Genomic DNA, 22728 nt, shown 5'->3' with positions numbered 1-22728 from the left:
AAAACTCCTCCGTATCGCCAGTTTCGACAGAGCCGGGATCGAAAAGCCTGAAGTAAACCCCAAAATCAGCCGCTCTAAGACTAAGGAAATCACACAGCCGACCCTTGCGGGAAGATCTGTGGCGGCGCGCAGCCAGAAGAGGTTGGTGTTCCGTTTCCAACCGTAGGCATCCGCGGGCACTGGTGTCTTCGAGATTTTTTTAGCGGAAACGTACAACAGCGCACGATCGCGAGTGAGAGAGAGGGGAGCCTGGACAAGGCTGGAGGCCTTCCACTCGCTCCAGGTAGCTGCGAGAGTCGCTGACAATGATTATGTGAGCGGCAGACACAGCAATCTGACTCGGAAGTCAAGCGACCTGAGCCTGAGGTACTGTATTGCACTCACTCGCACATACTGTGCAGCTGACTTCGACTCGTCCTCTCTGATCCTAGTAGCGGCGGCTTCCTTCAGCTGCACGTCCTTTGCCAGGCTCCGACCGGGCTTTTGTTTTGCGTGCAGGCATAGCTGCATACGCGTACGAAGCAGTTGCTGTGCTGGTTCGTGTTTTGAATAGACACAACCACCTCTGGAAGCAACGCGGATTGCTGGAAACTGATACAGTTCCTCTTTGCAGGGAGAGGCTTGCCCGATGGAAGCACGGCCGATACTCTTTGAGGTCAGAGTGATATAGCGCCAAGCTAGCTGGTGTTCACGTTCAACAAATAGCCTGGCAATTGACGCGATCTAGCCGTGGTTGTTTTGCGGCTTGGCAATAATAAATGCGAGGTTCGGAGTCGGACATGATAATTCTCGTGTCTTGGTCGCTGACCGCTCAAAACGGGAGAAAAGCACTGCAGTGCAGCGTGTACTGTCGAACCTTGGACGCGCTGTCGATGTCAGCGGAGCACCCGTCTGACTGCTAGCGGGAGAAACTGAGAGGGACACACACCCTAGTGCAGCCTGGGCAGGCACCGTTCGAGGGCCGGGAGTAATGGCGGACAGACGCCGGCAGCGGGAGCCGTTCGCATCGACCTAGACTAGCTTGCAAGCTGCGTTCGTCGCTGGCGCAGTCCCGACCCGGCGTGTGAGGGCCGCTTGAGGCCGGGAGACTGGTCTGCTCCGGTAAGCCTGGTTCTGAAAGTTTTGCCTGTGGCTGTTGCAAGCATTTTATTTTATTTCTTTATCACCGGAGGATGTACCCAGTGTGCTGACAGTGCTCAACACCGCAGAGTCAGAGCGTAATACACAACAACAAGGACAATCAAGGCTTGTTTGCTGCTACTTCAAGTTTCCTGCTCTCGCAACCATCAGGCATCCTGTGGCCTGATGATTGCGAGAGCAAGAAACTTGAAGTAGCAGCAAACGAGCCTTGGTTGTCCTTGCTGTTCTGTATACTTTTATCAAAAATGTACACCATAGCTCAGTGGGTAGAGCATGGCTGGCCTCCAGCGAAGGTCCCTGGTTCGAGTCCTGGTGGTGACAGTCGATGGTTTCTTCGGACTTTCCCTCAAACCAATGAATACTAAAAATCCAAAGTATACAGTTATGGTGATCTTAGTCACAAACCGTGTACACATCTAGTATGGAGTATTAGGACACTGATCAGCGCACGCACGCACACACACACACACATACACACAACACACACACACACACACACACACACACACACACACACACACACACACACACACACACACACACACACACACACCACGTACCAATACTCGAAACCTGTTCCCGCTGCCGTCGTCCTTGTGCGGTAGTTGTCGCCACCCGCGGGTTTATAACACCTCGCGGGGGCATCTGAGAAATTTTAGAAGAACAACGAGGAGAGTGTTGGCATCAGAAAGTATCCGACCAAGTCTCCTGTTGAGTCCTCTACCTCAGTACACTCTCCTGGACGGCTGGGGTAACCTTAGGCCACCCCAAGCCGTCCAGGACAGCTAGAAACTGCCAACACCACCAGAAACTACGGAGCTAAAAAAAATTATTCTTGTTTTCTACTGGGCGCCAACAAGAATACACAAACAAGAGTGTGCAACTCCGGATGGTTTGGCCCACTGCGGAAATTTTTATTTTTGTTGACGTAATCTTTTCTGGAAATCATGAGTCATACCGTACGAGGCACGCGCTGCGAGCCTTTTGACACGTGCACTTGGCCGATATATGCATCTGCTGGATTTGCCGATTTACCTGATGAATTCACAGGCTCTGGTTTTCACATCTGGGGCCAATCGGAAAATTACATCCAGCGCATGAGCCTTTGAACTCAAACCGTCGTCGTGCTTTTGACCTTGTGGATTCAGCTCGTCGTTTTGTCTTCTTGTTCTGTTTCTCAAGCGAAGGACAAAAGAGACAAGGACTAGGGCCTTGTCCTTTCAGCCCCCTTTGCATTTCTCAATCTTTGGTTGATCCCATTTCTCCTCCTATTTCGCACCATCGTAGTCTCTGGCAGGCTATTTGCGGAGATGGATTTCTCTGTGGAAGGATGAATTGTTGTGGCTCTTGGTGATCAAAAAAGATTGCAGAAAATTCGGCCCCTGCAGCAAAGTCCTCATCAGCCACCAGCAGGTTGCTGTCCACGATTGGAAAAGCGTAGGCGAAATGTTGGCAGAGTTGAGCACGAACCTCAATGTTGAGACCGCTTCGGCACAATCATCCAGTCTTGCTTGGTTGAACATCATGTTCAAGCCAAGTCTGGAAGATGGCGCACATACTTTTGACCTCGGCAAAAAACCCGTGCACGGATAACATTCGGGAGCGGGAGAGTTTCACCTTTGAAATTGGCACAAACACCTGAAAAGCACGAACTTGTGATGAAGGTCGGTGGTGCCCGGCACGTGCTCTCACACTGCTCTGCGCGTGCTCTGTACGACGCACGTCATGGTTTCCGAAAAAAAGGTGATGTCAACAACAAAAACTCCGCCATGGGCCACAGCGATAAGCGTACAGCATGCGTGAGCAGATTTTCAAATGGGTGCTAAGTATGCAGCGTGATGAGTCAGCGGATCTTCCAATGGGTGCTATGTGTGTAGCGCGAGTCGCTAGTGCAGCGCTGCGCCGCTAGTCCGTGACTTCGCCAGAGCATCTCAACGGATGATTATATGCGTTTTTAACGAGTGACATTTCTTCGTTATAATCAGTTCTGCTGAGGCTGTAATGCCACGTTGATAATGTGTTATGTGTGTAGCCGTGGTGTGCTGGTGTACTGGTTGGTTGGTTGGTTGGATTTATTTAAAGACGTACAACAAACAGGCATATCTGCCTCCTTATAATTTATTATGAAGACGACTTCTGGCAGTAAAACATTTAAAAAAGAAAGAAAAAAGAAAAAAAGATAAGATAAGATGTACCGTAGTTCCGCGCATATAAGACCACGGGCATATATCCGGATATAAGCCCACCTCCGTTTATAGGCCCATGGGCTAATAAACAGACCCAAACACCGTTACGGACCCGTTTGTCAAGTATATTTTTCACAATACCGGCACGAGCTGTTCTTGTTGATGAGCCAGAAAACAAGAAAGTGGAGGGTTAAAAACCCCGATAGTACAGCATGTCAGTGCAGACTACATTACCAGTACCGGTACCTGCGGTAGGCAGACAACCGCGCACGGACTTGTACTTTTTCGCGTGCCAGCTGCCTTCAAAATTCGAATATAGGCCCAGGGCTAAAAAACGAACCATTATTACTGATCTTTTTCCCCGAAAATGCATTATTTCGTATATTAGCCCATGGGCTTATATGCGCGGAACTACGGTACTGCACATGCACCTGGCTGTAGGGAGATGGTTCATACCTATCACATGCCATGATCACGTTCTACACAAGGCCATCACATGACAAAGAAGATGTGAATACCACTCTCCATGCACACGTAAGCGGATGCGATCACGCAACCCAGTTTTCTCAGCCTCTCTGCGTTGCGCTAATCGTGCGGATCTCATTTGAGGTGCTCCCATTGATCCACTTTCCAGTACCAGCAAAAGCAGAGCAGATGGTGACATTGGTCAGTTTCGGGTCCGCCAGGCGTGACCTAGGCATGTCACACACACACACACACACACTCTTGCCCGAGTGTCACGCATAGTATGTTATGAATGCATGCAGAAGCGGTCGCACCCGCCACTGCACCACCGGTGTGCAGTGCCGCAGCTGCTTCCACAGGCGATCAGACCCTACGGCAGTGTTACAAGTAGGGGGGCGTCGCACAAGGTACGGTCACTACTGTATTGACCGTACCACTATTTGCACCAAGTACCCCGTAAATCAATATAATGCACTGATTTGGGCTCTAAATTCCCAAAATGTTCGGCTCAGCCACCCCTCCCCCACGAGTAACTTGGACTTGAGGTGGCTGACCTTACCACACTAAAATACCTTCCGACGCCCCTGGTTACAAGTCCATGTACATGCGGTCAGATGCTGCTCAGTGTTACAAGTCCATACACATGCGCCGGGCAGATGCTGCAACAGCGTGGATACAAGTTCATGCGCCGGGCAGATGCTGCAACAGCGTGGTTACAAGTGCATGCACATGCGGTGAGATGCTGCAACAGCGTGGTTACAAATCCATGCACATGCGGTGAGATGCTGCAACAGCGTGGTTACAAGTGCATGCACATGTGGTGAGATGCTGCAACAGCGTGGTTACAAGTGCATGCACATGCGGTGAGATGCTACTACAACGGGATTACAAGTCCATGCACATGTGGTCAGATGCTGCTACAGCAATGGGTAGTATTGCCATTGCATGCACTTGCCATGCAGGATCAGGGCCTTGGGCCGACCGGTTCAGGGCCTGAATGCGAACCAGGTTTCTCCGTCCATCAATATCATAAAACTATGCTTCATCACTCTCACTTTGCCAGCAGATGCTCAGCATGCAGAGTCGAGATAACCGGCAACCACATCAAATGAACCCTCTCTTGCGCTTCATTTTCGTTGCCTGTGTCCTCATTCTTCTTTGCTTGCTTGTATTGCTGAGGGAATATAATTATCAGGCGCCTAGCACCAGTGTTGGAGGTGGTCCGGTCGGAGTGGGGTTGAGGGGGGGGGGGGGTCTCCCCGGGAAATTTTTGAAATTAGGGTTCAAACTCCTGCATTCTGGTTGTGGTCGGGTGAAAACGTGGTCGGGCCATAGCCGAACAGGCCGGACCGGTTGCTACACCTCTATTATGCTGAATTGTATTCGTGGGTCCCCATGTTGCATGGGACACGCGCACTCATCCGGCGGATATGTGTGAATAATGCTACCCCTTATGTTCAGGCTGCCCGTTTTGGAGCCATCAGTTGCCTGATGACCGTAGTAATACGTGAAACTCAGAGTTGCGACAGAGCTTCCAATCTCTCTCTTATGTGAATAATGATTATGAATATCTCCCTTATCCGGGCAATCCGGGCCCCTGCACTGCCCATAACATTGAAACGCCGTTACCCGGTCCGTTGATGGAGCTATGAAGCCGAGACCTCCGGTCGGCTGAGCTCAATGGGCCCCACCACAACACTCCATTATTCACCCCAGTGTCTGGAGATTTGTGGATTTTGTAGAGAGAGAAAAAGGAAAGAAAAAAACGTCTGAACCACGAACGTTTCAAGGGGCAAGGGCCAGAGATCTGGCATGTGGTATCGCTATCTCCACGAAATTGGCAAGAGAGTAGTAAGATTTACGCGAAAATGCCTGTGTGTGTGTGTGTGTGTCTGTCTGTCTGTGTGTGTGGCTGTGTGTGTGTATCTGTGTGCATGTGTGTGTGCGTGTGTGTGTGTGTGTGTGTGTGTCCGTGTGTACGTCTTTCTTCTCTTTCTCAGACTCTTCCTGACTTTTCTTTCATTCTCCTGGGTGGTTACCAACAGCCAGTGCATGCCGGAGTATGTGGTGTGATGTGTGTGCGGGAAAAAATAAATAAAAAAGACCAAAAAGTAGGGATTCACTGGCCAGAAAAAGCCACTTCATAGCTGTGTGGTGTAGACCAGGCTGAATAGTGGCGGCCAATTCTTCAGCCTTGCAAGCTGTTGAATGGTGCAATCCCAGCACAAGTTGCTATGGCTTCTGCTGTAGCATCGCTATCATCGCCTCCGGCGATGGGCGTCCAATGGTCCAATGGTCCAATGGTGTCCGTGTCTGTGTGTGTGCGTGTATGCGAATACCCTGGTGATGCTGACTAGCACGCAACATGGACTCGTCACCATCAGCATCCACCAACGCCACCACCAACACCACCGGCCTTCGCACCTCTGCTTCGGCGGACCTCAGCAGCCAGGGCAGCAGCAGCACCAACCCGCTGACGTCAAGCTCCAGCTGGTCATCGGGCAACAACGCCGACGTGCTGGTTAGAAAGACGGTCTTCACAGGAACGCTACGGCCTGTCACCAACACCAGCAAGAAGAAACGAAAGGTTAGATGATCACCCAGTAGAATTCATCTAAGACCCCCCCCCCCCCCCCCCCCCCCATCACCCAACTCCCAACTTTGGTGTGTATTCTAGTTTGGATTATGTGTATTCTGCTTTTGATTGCGTGTGTGTGCACGTGCGTGTGTGTGTGTGGGCATGCGTGTGTGTGTGGGCATGCGTGTGTGTGTGTGTGTGTGTGTGTGTGTGCGTGCGTGCGTGTGCGCGTGCGCGCGCGTGTGTGTGCATGCGTGTGTGCGTGCGTGTGTGCGCGTGCGCGCGCGCGCGTGTGTGTGTGTGTGTGTGTGTGTGTGTGTGTGTGTGTGTGTGTATGTTGTTGCTCTGGTCCACGGTGTGTCAGGGAGCAAGCGAGGACGGTGCCGGCTTCCAGAACTACCTCCTTACGCACGTCACAAACGGAGGTACGTCTGCAGCTGGCTGCTCTGAGTGGTCTTTTATGTTGGCCTGTTCGATAGGCGTATTGTTCTCAGGGCCGTAGCAGCCGGTTGGGCGGGTCCGGCTTTGGCCGGATCACTTTTCGCCCAGAAGTGTTCAGAATGCAGGATTGTGCAAGCCAATTTCAAAACTGCCCCGGGAGACCCCCCCCCCCCCCCGGATCACCTCCAACGGCGTTGCTACGCGCCTGGTTCTTACAGTCTTTCACGGATAGGAAAGTTCCCCTTTGGCAGATCTCAGGGCTGGGTGCCACTAGTACGGCCTTGGCCGGACATTATTTCCGATTCCAGCGTCCATGGAATGTTGAGCGTGCAATTTGACCATGTGGACGTACATAATCATGTACTGTCGTGGACATGGAAATCCGGTCGCACGTCTAGCGGCCACAGAGTGCTGGCCATGCAGCCGTAGCACGTATGTGCTGCTAGCTGCTGGTCCAGGATCAACATTATTGTGCACTAGCACTGCATGCAACGACTTACGTAACTCGTTCTGTATGCGCTGAGGGCGCCGGCCCCGTTCAATCGACTGGATTTCCATGTCCGCGACAGTACTATGAAGCTATCCGTGTACACTTCTCGCTAGAGCATCTCCCTTCTAAACTGTTCTTCTTGTCAAGCAAGGACTAATGTGTCGGCTGTTTATCTGTTGCTAGCGGAATGCACGGCCGAAACAACCAGATGTGATGCTTAGAGAGATTGAGATGCATGCTCCCGTGGTACTGAAGTTGGGCACGGGGAAATGAAACAGCCCTGTAGCCCGACCTGGGGGCCGTATCACCTTCAGGACCTGGCTCCGGGCCAGGATCTCAAAGGATCAGAACGGTGGCTGCCTGAAAGACTCTCTCTAACAGAGCAGAACGTCAGAATTCTGACCCCAAATTTCCAAATACTTTTTCTTCTTTAATTATTTTATTCACCATGGTTGGTTAACATCCACATCTCCCGTACTTGCTGATTTTCTTTTCATGCTATGAGGTGTTGTCTATAATAAAAATAATAAAAATAAAGGTGATTTATGGGAGAAAAAAAACTTTCCTGTGTGCTCACTTAGGGAGGTAAATTCAAGTTTGAGTAAAAGTGGTCGGATTGATGAGTAAAGTGAAGTACGGTAAAGTCTGTCATGGCTATCACTCGGATAAGGCGACCACCTGTCCCAGAAGACCACTGCAATCAGGACCAAGGGATGCTGTCTGCAGTCAAATGACTCTGCATTATGGCGATCACCTGTTAACGGAGACCACGTTTTGAAGGTCCCTTGAGCGGTCATCTTAGACAGGTGTCACGTATGTATATTGTAAACGGTTTAGTGGGGGTGGTCTGTTTCGTAAGATGATCGGAGAGCAAGGTTCTACTCTACGCAGAAGATCGCTCAAGTTCCGTTCCGTACCCTTTCCCTGTTTACTGAGTCAATCTATTCCGCACTCCCACACCCTCACCTTCTCTCGATCACTAACTCACTGTAACTCGCTCAATCACTCGCTCACTCACTCTGTCACTCACTCGCTCACTCAATCCGTCACTTTTTCGTTCACTCGCTTCCTACTTCCGCCTAGTCGTCCGCTCATGTGCCCATTCCCCGGCCAATCTTCTTACCACAGTCTGAAGCGAGATGTCCCATTACAATGGTGGATCCAGAGTTGCACCACAGAGGAGCCATCTCTGAACCTGGCACAGCACTAAACCCCTCTCCCCTCTTCTCTCTCTTTCTCTCTCTCTCTCTCTCTCTCTCTCTCTCTCTCTCTCTTTCTTTCTCTCTCTCTCTCTCTCTCTCTCTCTCTCTCTCTCTCTCTCTCTCTCTCTCTCTCTCTCTCCACACACAGCGTCAGTGGACGTTGCCATATCCTACGTAGTCCTGACCTCAGTGAGCGGCGAGAGTACCACCATCAGCGCAGGCGGCCAGACCGTCACCTCACTGCCGGGCACCAGCGTACCCACACTCTGCATTGAGCAGCAAGCCGCGGACACATCGCCACAAACCCACCGCTCCAAGACCCTGTCTCGCTTGGCACCATGGCGCAAGCCCAAACCGCAACGCACCTGCTTCGAGGCGGAAAGCAGCGAGGACCTGGAGATGTGGTTCTGCTGGATACGCTATCTGCTGCAGCCGCAAAGTAAGTGTTTGTTTATTTGTTGTTTGTTGTTGTTTGTTGTTTTTGTTTGTTTTGTCTTTATTTGACTTCGCCTGCCATAGGTTCTAACAATATTGACATTCCTGTTGTTGCCTCTTCTGACTGGATTTCATTGGCGGATGCGTTAAGCCCATGGATCCTACAATGGGTGACATGCGAACTGTAACTTTATTATTATTATTACTTTATCAGATACAGAGGCATATCTGCCTGGCTTCTAGTCTAACCATGCGTATGGCTTGACTGTCAATAAAGGATGAAGAATTATGTGTCTGACTTTGGACACTCTGGTCGCATCATGAGGTCAACAAGAGCTGTTTAGCGTTTGCTGCCCTGTCACTGCAGTTGTGTAGGATATGTGAAGTGTGGATTGGGTCGAACAAACATGTCCAACATCACATTATGTGACCCGAATTCGTGCACGCAAACTTTACACTGTTTGGAAACGATTACAATCAATTGCAGCTACACTAAAGAGTTATCGATGGTTGAGAATGCAGAATCGTTTCAACCCTAGCTAACAGACACGTTATCCTAGTAGGTCCATGCACCACAAACCAGCGTCTTCTTAAGGTTTTGAAAATTGCGCTTCCTGCACCACCAAGTCTAATAATAAGCCCATTGCGCAATGACGTAATTTGTACCACGAACACCCCACACGGCCACCTGGGCATGGTCGTGTGTGGGGTGCTGAGCAGTGCATTGCTGATCTCCCGCGTACTCACATGCATTACTCATACCTTCCATATTTGGGCGATGCGCAATGGGCTTATAGCGTGTGTGTGTGTGTGTGTGTGTGTGTGTGTGTGTGTGTGTGTGTGTGTGTGTGTGTGTGTGTGTGTGTATGTGTGTGTATGGGTGCGTGCCTTGTTTGTTTGTCATTGATTCGCCGTGCTCGTTCAGACGAGTACCTGCCCGTGACTGTGTCCAGCGAGTCGGCGAGCACCAGCAATCCGTACCGGGGTCCAGCGCTGATGACTCTACGCGAGGACACCATCATCGGAATCATCCACCCGAGCACGATGAACATGGTGGAGGTACGGTGGGTCCCTCTCTCTCTACTTCGCCACCATTCATGCTACGGGAATTCTGCTGGATTTGGGAGAGTGCTCGATGAGAAAATCTGATTTTCTTCTGCAATTGCGTGCATGAAGAGGACATTTTTGTTGCAGAAAATGTGCTAGTTTCTGGTTTATAAAGTGCTGGATTGAAGAGGATGACTGCATGGTGAAAATGAGTGCAGAGAACACCTGATTTACTGCTGCAATTGTGTGCATGAAAAGGACACTTTTTGCTACAGAATATTGTGCTGGTTTAAAGAGAGAGAGAGAGAGAGAGAGCTGGTTTATAAAGTGCTGGATTAAAGAGGATGACTGCATAGTGAAAATGAGTACGGATGACATCACACTATCAGTACAATGACATCACAATGGCGTCATCATGCACACAGTCTATAACTGTAGGTTGTTTGCCCAGCCCGCCGGCAACCAGGTGCAGTAAAACCTCGTTACGAAGAACAACGATAAGACAAATGTTCGCTTTAGAATAACGAATAGTCATAGCTCTCTCGGATACAGTACGGTTAAACCGGAAAACTTCGATGGAGATGCTATTTTCGGTAACATCGGTACAGGTAGTGTTTACCTAAAAAACGACATAAAATTCAACATTGCCATGCCCCACAGTGTGCTAAATGCATTGTTGGTTCTGGAAAACTGGTTTACCGAAATTGTCGCGCTACCGAACCGTTGGTTTTGGGAAATACCGGAAATATTAAATCTCTCTCTCCCTCCCTCCCTCCCTCCCTCCTTCCCTCTCTCCCTCCCTCTCTCTCTCTCTCTCTCTCTCTCTCTCTCTCTCTCTCTCTCTCTCTCTCTCTCTCTCTCTCTATCTCTCTCTCTCTCTCTCTCTCTCTCTCTCTGTCTCTCCCACACACCACACACACACCAACCACAACACACAGGTGATCCGGTTCAACGTGATCACGGCCTTTGGCAACGAGGACGACGACACTACCCTATGGCTGAATGTGTGCCCGACCTGCCGCGCCGGCCCCGCATTCGCCGACGTTTCCAGCGAGTCGACACGCTTTGCCTGCAAGTATGCTTTCCAACCGGCCAGCGAGGACATCCACCGAGCGCTTTATGGCCGGCTGAGGAAGGCATGCTCGGAGGTGTGCGGAAAGGTGTGGGAGATTCCCCAGCAGCAGGGTAGGCATGCGTCGCTGTTGGAGACCGCGGGGGCGTTGGCGTCACCGTCAGCAGTAGAGGCGTCGAGATGCTTGTCTCAGCCAGTCAACGGCAGTGGTGGCGGCGTAACCCATGCCATACTCTGCCGTCACTCCGTGCTCTGCAAGAATAGTGAGTCACACTCGCGCGCACACACACGCTCACGTGTACGAACACGTACATGTACGCACCCATGCACATGTGCACAACAAGCACATGCATACACACATGCACGCACGTACAAACACACACACACACATGCACATACACATACACACACACATGCACATACACACACGCACAACATGCACCACATCTTGGCAACTGCATACTGACAGCGGAAACTGATTAATACTTTACAAAGACGGCGGTTTCAGGACTTTTTGGACTCTAAATCCCTAACGAGTACTCTATAACGTAACGATTACTCGATTGTCAAGGAATTATCGATCGCTTACCGAGTATTTGGTATAATCGTTTCAGCCCTAATAATAATGGATGGCGCCTAGTCGCGGAAATCTGGTCTGTGTTCAATGCACGTGTGTTGTAGGTGCGTGGAAGCTGCCTCTCTCGCAGGACCTGTTGCACGACATGGTCGCGCCGGTCCTATGCTCCAACTGGAGGGAGGTGGCGCGGAGAGCCGGTTACAGTGCATCCACCGTCGACAGCTGGGCGGATCAGTTTGACACGATGCTGGTGATTCCGCCGCCGGGCCAGCCGGCCACCATCACGTCGTCTCAGGAGGCGATCGTCTTCCTGCTCGAGTGGCGACACACTACCGACAATGACATGTTGCATCAGCTAGTGCGCCTGCTGAAGGCACTGGAGCTGGTCTATCAGCTCAATCTGCTTCTCTGGGCCTTGTACAGTAAGCATGTCGGCATGAGAATGTGTTGCTCTTTCTGCTGTGCTGTGTAGTGCTGTGCTGTGCTGTGCTGTGCTGTGCTGTGCTGTGCTGTGCTGTGCTGTGCTGTGCTGTGCTGTGCTGTGCTGTGATGTGCTGTGCTGTGCAGTGCTGTGCTGTGCGGTACTGTGCTGTGTAGTGCTGTTCTGTGCTGTGCTGTGCTGTGCTGTGCTGTGCTGTGCTGTGCTGTGCTGTGCTGTGCTGTGCTGTGCAGTGCTGTGCTGTGCTGTGCTGTGCTGTGCTGTGCTGTGTAGTGCTGTGCTGTGCTGTGCTGTGCTGTGCTGTGCTGTACTGTGCTGTGCTGTGCTGTGCTGTGCTGTGCTGTGCTGTGCTGTGTTGTGCTGTACAGTGCTGTGCTGTGCTGTGCTGTGCTGTGCTGTGCTGTGCTGTGCTGTGTAGTGCTGTGCTGTGCTGTGCAGTGCTGTGCTGTGCAGTGCTGTGCTGTGCTGTGCTGTGCTGTGCTGTGCTGTGCTGTGTAGTGCTGTGCTGTGCTGTGCTGTGCTGTGCTGTGCTGTGCAGTGCTGTGCTGTGCTGTGCTGTACTGTGCTTAGCTTTGCTGTGCTGTGCTGTGCTGTGTAGTGCTGTGCTGTGCTGTGCTGTGCTGTGCTGTGCAGTGCTGTGCTGTGCTTAGCTTTGCTGTGCTGTGCTGTGCTGTGCTGTGCAGTGCTGTGCTGTGCTGTGTAGTGCTGTGCTGTGCTGTGCTGTGCTTAGCTTTGCTGTGCTGTGCTGTGCAGTGCTGTGCTGTGCTGTGTAGTGCTGTGCTGTACTGTGCTGTGCTGTGCAGTGCTGTGCTGTACTGTGCTGTGCTGTGCTGTGCTGTGCTGTGCTGTACTGTGCTGTACTGTGCCGTATCCGTGACTATTGCTAATGCTAAAATATGTCTTATTGGTGCTGGTGCTGGTGGTGCTGGTGTTGCTGCTGCTGCTGCTGCTGCTATTGTTGTTGTTGTTGTTGTTGTTGTTGTTGTTGTTGTTGTTGTTGTTGTTGTTGTTGTTGTTGTTGTTGTTGTTGTTGTTGTTGTTGTTGTTGTTGTTGTTGTTGTTGTTGTTGTTGTTGTTGTTGTTGTTGTTGTTGTTGTTGTTGTTGTTGTTGTTGTTGCTGATGCTGCTGTTGTTGCTGCTGCTGGTGGTGGTGGTGGTGGTGCTGCTGCCGCTGTTGCTGTTGCTGTTGCTGTTGCTGTTGCTGTTGCTGTTGCTGTTGCTGGTGTTGGTGTTGGTGTTGTTGGTGTTGGTGTTGGTGTTGGTGTTGGTGTTGGTGTTGGTGGTGTTGGTGGTGTTGGTGTTGGTGGTGTTGGTGGTGTTGGTGTTGGTGTTGGTGCTGTTGGTGCTGTTGGTGCTGTTGGTGCTGTTGCTGTTGCTGTTGCTGTTGCTGTTGCTGTTGCTGTTGCTGTTGCTGTTGCTGTTGCTGGTGTTGGTGTTGGTGTTGGTGTTGGTGTTGGTGTTGGTGGTGTTGGTGTTGGTGGTGTTGGTGGTGTTGGTGTTGGTGTTGGTGTTGGTGCTGTTGGTGCTGTTGGTGCTCTTGCTCTTGCTCTTGCTCTTGCTCTTGCTCTTGCTCTTGCTCTTGCTCTTGCTGTTGCTGTTGCTGTTGCTGTTGCTGTTGCTGTTGCTGTTGCTGTTGTTGGTGTTGGTGTTGGTGTTGGTGGTGTTGGTGTTGGTGTTGGTGTTGGTGGTGTTGGTGTTGTTGGTGTTGGTGCTGTTGGTGCTGTTGGTGCTGTTGCTGTTGCTGTTGCTGTTGCTGTTGCTGTTGCTGTTGCTGTTGCTGTTGCTGTTGTTGGTGTTGGTGTTGGTGTTGGTGTTGGTGTTGTTGCTGTTGCTGTTGCTGTTGCTGTTGTTGTTGTTGTTGTTGTTGTTGTTGTAGTTGTTGTTGGTGTTGGTGTTGTTGGTGTTGTTGTTGTTGTTGTTGTTGTTGTTGGTGTTGGTGTTGGTGTTGGTGTTGGTGTTGGTGCTGCTGCTGCTGCCGCTGTTGCTGCTGCTGCTGCCGCTGTTGCTGCTGCTGCTGGTGCTGCTGCTGTCGCTGTTGCTGCTGCTGCTGCTGCTGCTGCTGCTGCCGCTGTTGCTGCTGCTGGTGCGGCTGGTGCTGCTGTTGCTGCTGCTGGTGCGGCTGGTGCTGCTGTTGCTGCTGCTGCTGCTGCCGCTGTTGCTGCTGCTGCTGCTGGTGCTGCTGTTGTTGCTGCTGTTACCACTATTGCTAATACTAAAAGGTGTTTTGTTGAACGCACAACCCAATGATGATATGAATGCAGGAAGAGCAAGGAATTGAAAAAATTCTGCTACCGCCCTTTTGGCTGCTCTTGCTGCTGCTGCTGTGTATGCTGTGCAGATGAACGAGTGCAGACACGGCCCGACTCGCCCATGGATCTGGAGAGTAGGTGCGCGGCGCACAGCATCAGCCTGTCGACAGTCATGGATGACGACGACGACGATGACGACGACGGTAACGACACCAACAACTCGGGCAACGAATCGGACGACGAGGCCAGCAGGCATATGCACTCGCCGCCGTCTCGCCTGGCTGCCGATATCGACATTCCCGACCACATACCCAGGGATATGTTACAATTCATACACTTTGGTGCGGCGGCTGCTGCGGCTGCTGGAGGAGGAGGCGCTCGCGCAACGAATCCGTCCGCGCTGCTGGAGCCGAATCGTGCCAGCGTGGCGCCGACACCCACCATTGACAGCCTGGACTCTGCGGACGATCACGTGCCGCACGTCAGTTCCGCGCATGCTGCCGTCGCCACGGCGACAATCCACCTCCAGGGGGACGCGCCCGCGCCACCAGTTCCGTCTCGCCAGGCCCTGGCCAGTGCTGCCGACGACCACAGTAGCAATTCAGACGCGGAGCACAGAGAGTCGATCAGCAGCTTGGAGGAAAACCCGCTGGCGTTCGGGCACGACATTGTCAACTCGCCCATGCACGCTCAGCGCGGTAGCCCGATGACGCCCGAGCATCCATGGCGTGGCACGCCGGTGGCAATGCCCTACTGCCACCACTCGCACTCGCAACAGTCCCCCGTGCAGGAGACGCGCAACGGCGGAAAGCTCGAACACGACAGCTACGCTCCCGGCACTAGTTGGCTCACGTTCGGCGCGGGCCGGAGTGCTTCTCCGAACAGCTTCCTCGCACCCGCACCGGAAAAGGGTCTGGCAAGTTCGTCTCTCCAGCTGCACAATGTGCCTGGCGAGGTCAGTGGCAGAGCTTGGTCGCAGTCTCCAACGAAAACGGTAGCTTCTAAAACTGATATCACGACATTTGCGTCCGCAGAGCGTGGAGGGGGCAAGTCATGCCAAGACGGTAGCGATGACGGCGAGCTTCAGAGCTCTGTGTACGATGACGACGACGTTAATACAGGGGAAACGCATCGTCCGCTGACCGGCAATAGCATATCGTGCGAGAGTCGCGCCACGTGGATGGCAAACCGGCCGCTCGCGGCGCCCGCGCAAGCGGCACCATCACCACCACCGCCACGACAAGCCAGTCGGTCGTCGCCGCCGCCACCGCCGACGCATGGGGGAAGTCCCCTGGGCTCACCGCACGTCCAGGCGGGCACCGGTGGCAATGGAATGATGGCGCTGAACATGTCGCAGTGCTCGCATCCTCGCCCCATTCCCGCCGCCGGTGGTGCACCGCCGTTGCACGCTACACAGCCCCGCACGTCCGCCGGTACGCCAGCGCTACCGTCCACTCAGCAAAGCGTGGGCTCGCTGCAGATTTACAACAACATCGACGGCTTCTCCCCCGTTCAGTACACCCCACCGCCGACGTCGGCATCGCTATCGCACGAACGACGCACGCCGGAAGTGTTTGAAGTGGGCTTCGTCGACGTCGAGATCGACACGAGCAGCAACGCCACCGCCACCGCCGCCCCAGCTCCTCCGCCACGGGCCCCAGCCGGAGTGCCGAGCGCCCACGGCAACGGCGAACGGCAGCGCGAGCGTCGCCGTCATAGCACCGGGGCGTCCGGCGCCTACGTGCTCCCTTCGCAGCTGATGCGTTTCCGCAGCTTCCAGAACTCCACGGCGGCGGTGGTGTCGGCTGCCAACGCCAGCGTGCGGAACAACCCTGGAGGGTTTCAACCCGCACACCACCACCACCAACACCAACACCAACAGCCTGCATATCTTGAGCTGACGTGCACCCCGGGTGATGGGCGCAGTTCGGAGCGAGTACCGTCGCGGCCCGACAGCACGCCGTCGTTTTACATCGATCAGCGCGAGTGGTCGGTCATCGAGGCCGAGGCTGACTCCTGCAGCAAGTCCAGCTCGTTTGTCACCATTCCCACCAGCTTTGTCAACGTCCACACGTCTCAAGGTGAGAAACTACATTGTAGTCGCACTGGTCTGATAGGGGCTACAGCTGCTGACTCGCAACCATATCGCCGACATGAAGCTTTGAGCCACAACATATTCCAAACGGACCCCACTCTCTTTCATACGCGAATACTGTTTCATGGGTATTTTTGCTTATACGCTCGGACGTCTCTTATCCGGGCACCTTGGGACTGGGCACTCCCCGTATCTCAGATTTGCCCGTACCTCAGGATAACTCATCTACCATGAATGATATCGGTATTTTAAGGACATTATTTGGCACCTATTGCACATGTTCAGGTTACAAGACGAATCCATTGATAAAATGTGTGGATTACACAGCGAATAAGCACTTGTGCATACGAAAAAAAGTTCAACCCCCAAATTTGAAGCATTTTTTGCCATAGGATCTCAAGCTGAAAATGCCCGGTAGAGAGACGTGCCCGTATCTGAGGCGTCCGGATAAGAGACGTTTGAGTATAGAAGGGTGCACACACACACACATACGATAATCCGTAGCACTGTTCTATCTTCTCCCGGCCGATGTGCAGAGTTTGAGAACGCGTACAGACAGGGCGAGGTGGCTGCATGGACCACCTCACTAGAACCGGATGATGGCCACTCACGTAAGTCACATGAGCCATTCTGTTTTAATTGCAATAGTCCAGTTCCGCAAGAACTCTTCCACGGATTTAAAAAAAGAAAGAAAAAAAGGAGTAATCAAACACCTGCTCGGCTGTAACTCAATTTCGCGTATAAGCGACCATCAGGCAGCACATACGGTAGCTTACTGTGTGAAAGGTAGTTACGGCTGAATAGTTTGATTTTCTCTCTTTGGGCGTGTGTGTGTGTGTGTGTGTGTGTGTGTGTGTGTGTGCGTGCGTGCGTGCATGTGTGTGTGTGTGTGTGTGTGTGTGTGTGTGTGTGTGTGTGTGTGTGTGTGTGTGTGTGTGTATGTGTCTGTGCTTGCGTGCGTACGTACGTGTGTGCATGCGCGTGTGCTGTTTGTTTGTTTAGCTGTATTTACTTCACCATAAGCACGGGCATTATCTGCCTTCTCACTGGGCGTATTGCCACATATAAAATCGCCAACACTCCAAAAACACTCCAAGATCGTGCCTTGTGTAAGACGATAGTGTAACTTGATAACAATGCCAGAAAGACGAAGCAAACTCTAAGAGCACCGAAGAAAAACTCTACCATGAACAAGAAAGCCACCCAGAGAAGGATATATCTTGCTCAAAGGAACAGTCCTGAAAAGGTGCAAGAAAACCAAAAAAGGATACAAGAAAAGAAACGAGTGCAAAATTCCGTACTGCGCCGTACGGTGCGTGAGAACCCCATATGTGGGATCAGCGGAAACCGTTGCGGAGAAGTTCAGGACACGCATTGCCAAAAAGAGAAATGTGAAGAGGTTGAAAGTACAAGTGCGACTCCATATACATGCATCTGCCAGGGGGTGCTTGCACCCAGCGCTGGATGACAGTAAGAGCTGACAGACAGTAGAGAAAGAACTAACGGAAGAAGAGAAATACTACAGCGCTGCATAACAAAGATCAAACTCCTCTGAAAGATTGAAAATTCAGAGCCCAAATCGAGGGCATGTTATTGCTTCACGAGGTAGCTGGGTCAAAGAGTGGTGCGATCAATACCGTAGGGACCGTAGCATGCCTGATGCCGCTACACATTTCAATAGAACTGCTACGAGGCGAGTCGGCGACAAAGTGATAAAAGTGTCCCTCAACTAATGAAAAGTGTTGATGCTCCCTTTTCTATGTATAAAATGTTCTGCTTTCCAGCATCATCAAGACCCGACCCCAGCTCCTTGTCGCTATCCCTGGATACACCGGGTGCTGTGCAGCGCCATAACCCGATCCCTGGCCAGGCTGCCACGGCAACGATGACGGCAGCACCGGCAGGCGCTGCCACGGCGAAATCTTTGTCGTCGCCGCCGACGTGCGCAGTGCCACCGCCGCCTCTGCCGCCGTTGCCCCCGACGACCGGCTCCGGCGGCTACAACCGCAGCCACAGCAGCGGCAGCTGCAGCAGCATGGTCGACTCTCCGATATACCTGAGCAGCAGTGCTGGGCATGTGGCAGTGGCGAGCAGTACTGGGCCGACGCTGGACCGGGTGCCTTCTAAACGTGAGTGTTGGAACAAGAAGAGTGTGTGTCTAATTCTGATGTATTGTAAGTCAACAAATTTTCGGCGCACATTTATTTTCGGCTATTTTCGGCCTGGTCATATTTGGTCCGAAATTTGTTTTGCAAGGTTCAGTGTGACAGTGTATACAGGCAGCAGCAGTGCAAACCGAAAGTTTAGTGCAGCCGAAATGTGTTTTAGCCCCGGGAGGCCGAAATTTGAACGGGCCGAAAATTAGTAGACTAACAGTACTGCTGAATGAAATCCGGTCAAATCCGGTCAAATCCGGTCAAATCCGGTCAAATCCGGTCAAATCCGGCCAACAGCTCAATGGACATGTTACATGCACAGTACATTAAGTAGATGTGAGTTGCAGTATCACATGTTCAACAGGACCTCTCTTATCCAGGCACCTCCCGCATACAGGCACCTCCGATACCCAGGCACCTCCGTTATCCAGGCACCTCCCGTAGCCAGGCACCTCCCGTATCCAGGCACCTCCGATACCCAGGCACCTCCCGTATCCAGGCACCTCCCGTATCCAGGCACCTCCCGTATCCAGGCACCTCCCGTATCCAGGCACCTCCCGTATCCAGGCACCTCCCGTATCCACGCACCTCCCGTATCCACGCACCTCCCGTATCCACGCACCTCCCGTATCCACGCACCTCCCGTATCCACGCACCTCCCGTATCCAGGCACCTCCCGTATCCAGGCACCTCCCATATCCAGGCACTCTACAGGCAAGTACATACAGTCGAATAAACGCCTGAGCAGAAGCTCGGCTATGCAGTACTGTATATTATTCTATGCAGAGAGACAAGCACAGTCAAACCTCTTTAGGACAAACACCAAGGGACCAATGGTATTTGTTCATGATAACGGGAGTTCTTCTCATCAATATCTCGTACCCAATGAATACACAGTGATTTATCCAAAAGAGTTAGGAATATGTGTCCTTCAAAAGCGAAAATTTGTCTTATCAGTGTTCTTCTTAATGAGGTTACCAGCATGAATAACTGTCCCACACCTCCTCCCTGTGTGTTGATGCCCCGCCACTCTGCTCGCGTGCACAGAGATTCGTCTGGGGATGATACACCGCCTGGCGCAGCACATCGTCAGTCGCCACGGTGACGACTGGGTGCTACTGGCCTACGAGCTCGGCCTCACCTTTGCCGAGGTGGAGTCGCTGGAGGCGAGCTACGGGCGCATGGTCGAGCGTATCTACCGCCTCATGCAGTCCTGGCTGGACGAGAACGGGTCGGAGGCGGCCAGCAAGCGCACGCTGGTCGGCATACTGCGCGACCTGAAGTGGCAGGACTCCGCCGATCTGCTGGCGGGTAGGTGTATAACTGATATTGCGATACTGTATAGTGTGGACCTATGTCATGAGTGTCAAGTGAGTGACTGACGGAATACAAGGCAAACCTTTGAAAAAACAGCTGGCTGTCATGCAACGCGGGTTGCATGCCAAAATGGCCGTTGAGTAACTCCCAACGCCCCAGTTTTTAAGCCGAGATTGGCTGTATTAGCTCCGGAGATAAGCCAGTTGTGCGCTCCGCTGTTCATGGAGTGACCCATCCCTTTACAAGGCGCATCTTTCCACAAAGTAGAAAGAAAGAAAGAGGAACAGTGGACGCTTGGTCTCCTACCAAGCATCCACCATTCCTCTGTCTAGCAAGCATGAAGCTTATCCCCCCCCCCCCCCCGGGCCTACAGATCCACTCAGACTGATTTGATACCTGACTTCGGTTGGGAATGGGACTGATGATGAGCACTGGCCCCACTAGCTATGTCCAGCCAGGTGAAGCAATAGGTCTTGATGCCTCCCCAGCCTACAGTTAGAATTGACTGTGGTCCACACAGACGTATACCCCCCCCCCAAGTCGTTTATACCTTTGCCTTTACAAGTACAGTCAGACCTCGCTATTAAAACCGCACGCATCCGTTGTCCACAAAAAATATCCGGATAGGCGAGGGAACCGGATAATCGACCACACATACTGTAATAGCCATGTATGCATGACATATGCTGTAAATCGCTAACCAAAGATTTTCTTCCGGATGACGAGAGATCCGGATAAAAGAGGACCGGACAAGTGAGGTCTGACTGTACTTCTGCATGTACATAATCCTCCTGTTGGTGTGTTTTTCGTCTTGTCCTCCGTCTATGCTCTAGATCTTCTGGCCAGACAGTGTAGTAGTCATTATTTATCTACTCCTGTCGTGGACATACCCAGCCCTGCACAGAAGCCAGCTCTGGAGAGTACTGCCGGGGTGGTAATGGGCGCCGACCCGGACAACCATGTTTTCCACACGGGAAGTATTGACTAGAGGTGTGTGTGTGTGTGTGTGTGTGTGTGTGTGTGTGTGTGTGTGTGTGTGTCCGTGTGTGTGTCAAATCCTTGCCGGTGATATACAGAGTGCAGGGGTAGAGGACACCCTCCCTCTCCGACGATAGTGATTCGAATGCGTGACTGCCACCTCTAGGGTCGCTATGAGCGCTTAACTTTATCATTCCATTGATTGAACGTACCGGTCCAGCAATATTGACTGACTTCCATGGGTTTCGGCCGAACCGAACTGTGTGAGACAGTGCACGCTAGCTTACCAGAGTGAGCGGGGCTGTATTATGTCTTTGTGTGTGAGGGAGTGTGTATGCGTGGGCAATGTCGTGGCTGGGAATGTGCACCGAGGGCCCGGCTCATGTTTGGACTTTCAATTTTCGTGATCCAAGATTTCACACATGATTTCGACCTATTTCCACTGCAGCCATTTTTTGTAGATACAAGTTCAGGCATAATCCAAAATGATGGTCTGAGCTGCCGCTGATAACTTCCCCATGATTACGAAGAGCCTTTCTTATGAGCTGATAATCATCATTTCTTTTTAAGATTTTCCTTATCAGTTGCATTTTTTAAAACTTTGAAGCTCCATTGTAGCCCTGTCATAATTATTTTCAGTACACCCAACTTGCACTGGGCACACAAACAGTCCTTGGCTACACTGCTCGTACAGTAACTTGTCCAAAATTCCACCCAGGAGGGCTCTCATCAGGGATACAGGTTGCATTGCAGTTGCATTTCTTTGGAGTCACACTTGGCAGCAGCCGGCCGGGGAGTTGCATAGACCCGCTGCTTGACACACAGTGTGAAACTCTGCCGTCCTAGCACTGTAGTCCGGATACTCGGAGAGTCCTCAGTGAATGAACAGTTATGTACACGTACTCATGTTTGAGCGGTTGCCATTCGGATTCCACACTTGGATCGGCAACCTCATTGGAAGATACTAGTAACGCACAGACGCTATGCAACTAAAACAAGAGCCGCAGCTGGAAGGAAGACATTGCAAGGTGCCCATTGCACACACCACTCACAATGTACCTGAAGTGCATAGCGTCCGGAGATGGACAAAGAGCACACAAAACGAAGGTAGAAGCAATATCGAATCCTCATAGCAGCAATATCTTGAAAGCATACTTGAACTTATAATTATAATCATATAAGACACATCTCTGTACAAAGCATAGTGCACTGGCACAGCAGCAAACAAGTCACACACATCAGTGACATCGCTCACGCTCAACAGGAACAACAGCTAGCATGCACGGAGAAGCAGCAAACGCACACAAAGCTAACATAATGAACAGCAGCAGCAGCAGCAGCAGCATCAGGGGTAGAACGTCACTGGTCACGCCGGTCTCTTCTCTGAGACAGTGTACAACACGGGACATACAGGCAGCGCCCACAAACAAGAAAGCAGCACTGGCCCGCAGAAAAAGTAAAGTGTCGTGTTCGCTCCCCGAGGGAACTCACGACGACCGCTAACACCCGGTAAATCTAGCCAGCAAAGAGGATGGATAAAAGAAAATAGACTTAAGAGAGTAAAAAAGAGTTGTGGGGAAAAAGTACGCAAGAAAATATGGCAAGGATGACGTTAAAAAGTGATCCGGCTCAGTGAATGGACTTTCAGTGAGGGATAAAGCAAGGGTATCTATACTGTCCAGGTATTATGGACTCGGCTGAGTATCTGTACTACATATGGGAGGGTCAGAATGGGGGGGGACTGCGTTACTGGACATGACTGTGTACACATGTGCCCAGGGAAAGTCCCGCACCAGCTACATAATAATGCTGCGCACTGAGCCAGTGACCACAACAATACATCCTATCTATAGCATGGCCC

General features: G+C 51.9%; 1 protein-coding gene across 1 annotated transcript; it reads left to right on the top strand.

Annotated features, from left to right (window-relative positions):
• The first annotated feature begins 470 nt into the window (after positions 1-470).
• LOC135829755 (uncharacterized) lies at positions 471-21596 on the top strand. Its single transcript, XM_065342140.1, has 12 exons — positions 471-1101; positions 6149-6378; positions 6734-6794; positions 8651-8941; positions 9863-9996; positions 10923-11319; positions 11738-12055; positions 14411-16402; positions 16953-17027; positions 18201-18545; positions 19620-19883; positions 20723-21596. The coding sequence occupies exons 2-12, from the start codon at positions 6157-6159 to the stop codon at positions 20875-20877; spliced, it is 4254 nt and encodes a 1417-aa protein (XP_065198212.1). The 5' UTR covers positions 471-1101; positions 6149-6156; the 3' UTR covers positions 20878-21596.
• Positions 21597-22728: the final 1132 nt, after the last annotated feature.

The sequence above is a fragment of the Sycon ciliatum genome, chromosome 13 (genome assembly GCF_964019385.1).
Source record: "Sycon ciliatum chromosome 13, ocSycCili1.1, whole genome shotgun sequence".
NCBI classification, from domain to species: domain Eukaryota; kingdom Metazoa; phylum Porifera; class Calcarea; order Leucosolenida; family Sycettidae; genus Sycon; species Sycon ciliatum.
Note: the sequence above shows the minus strand (reverse complement) of the source record. Positions and strands in the feature narration are given on the sequence as shown.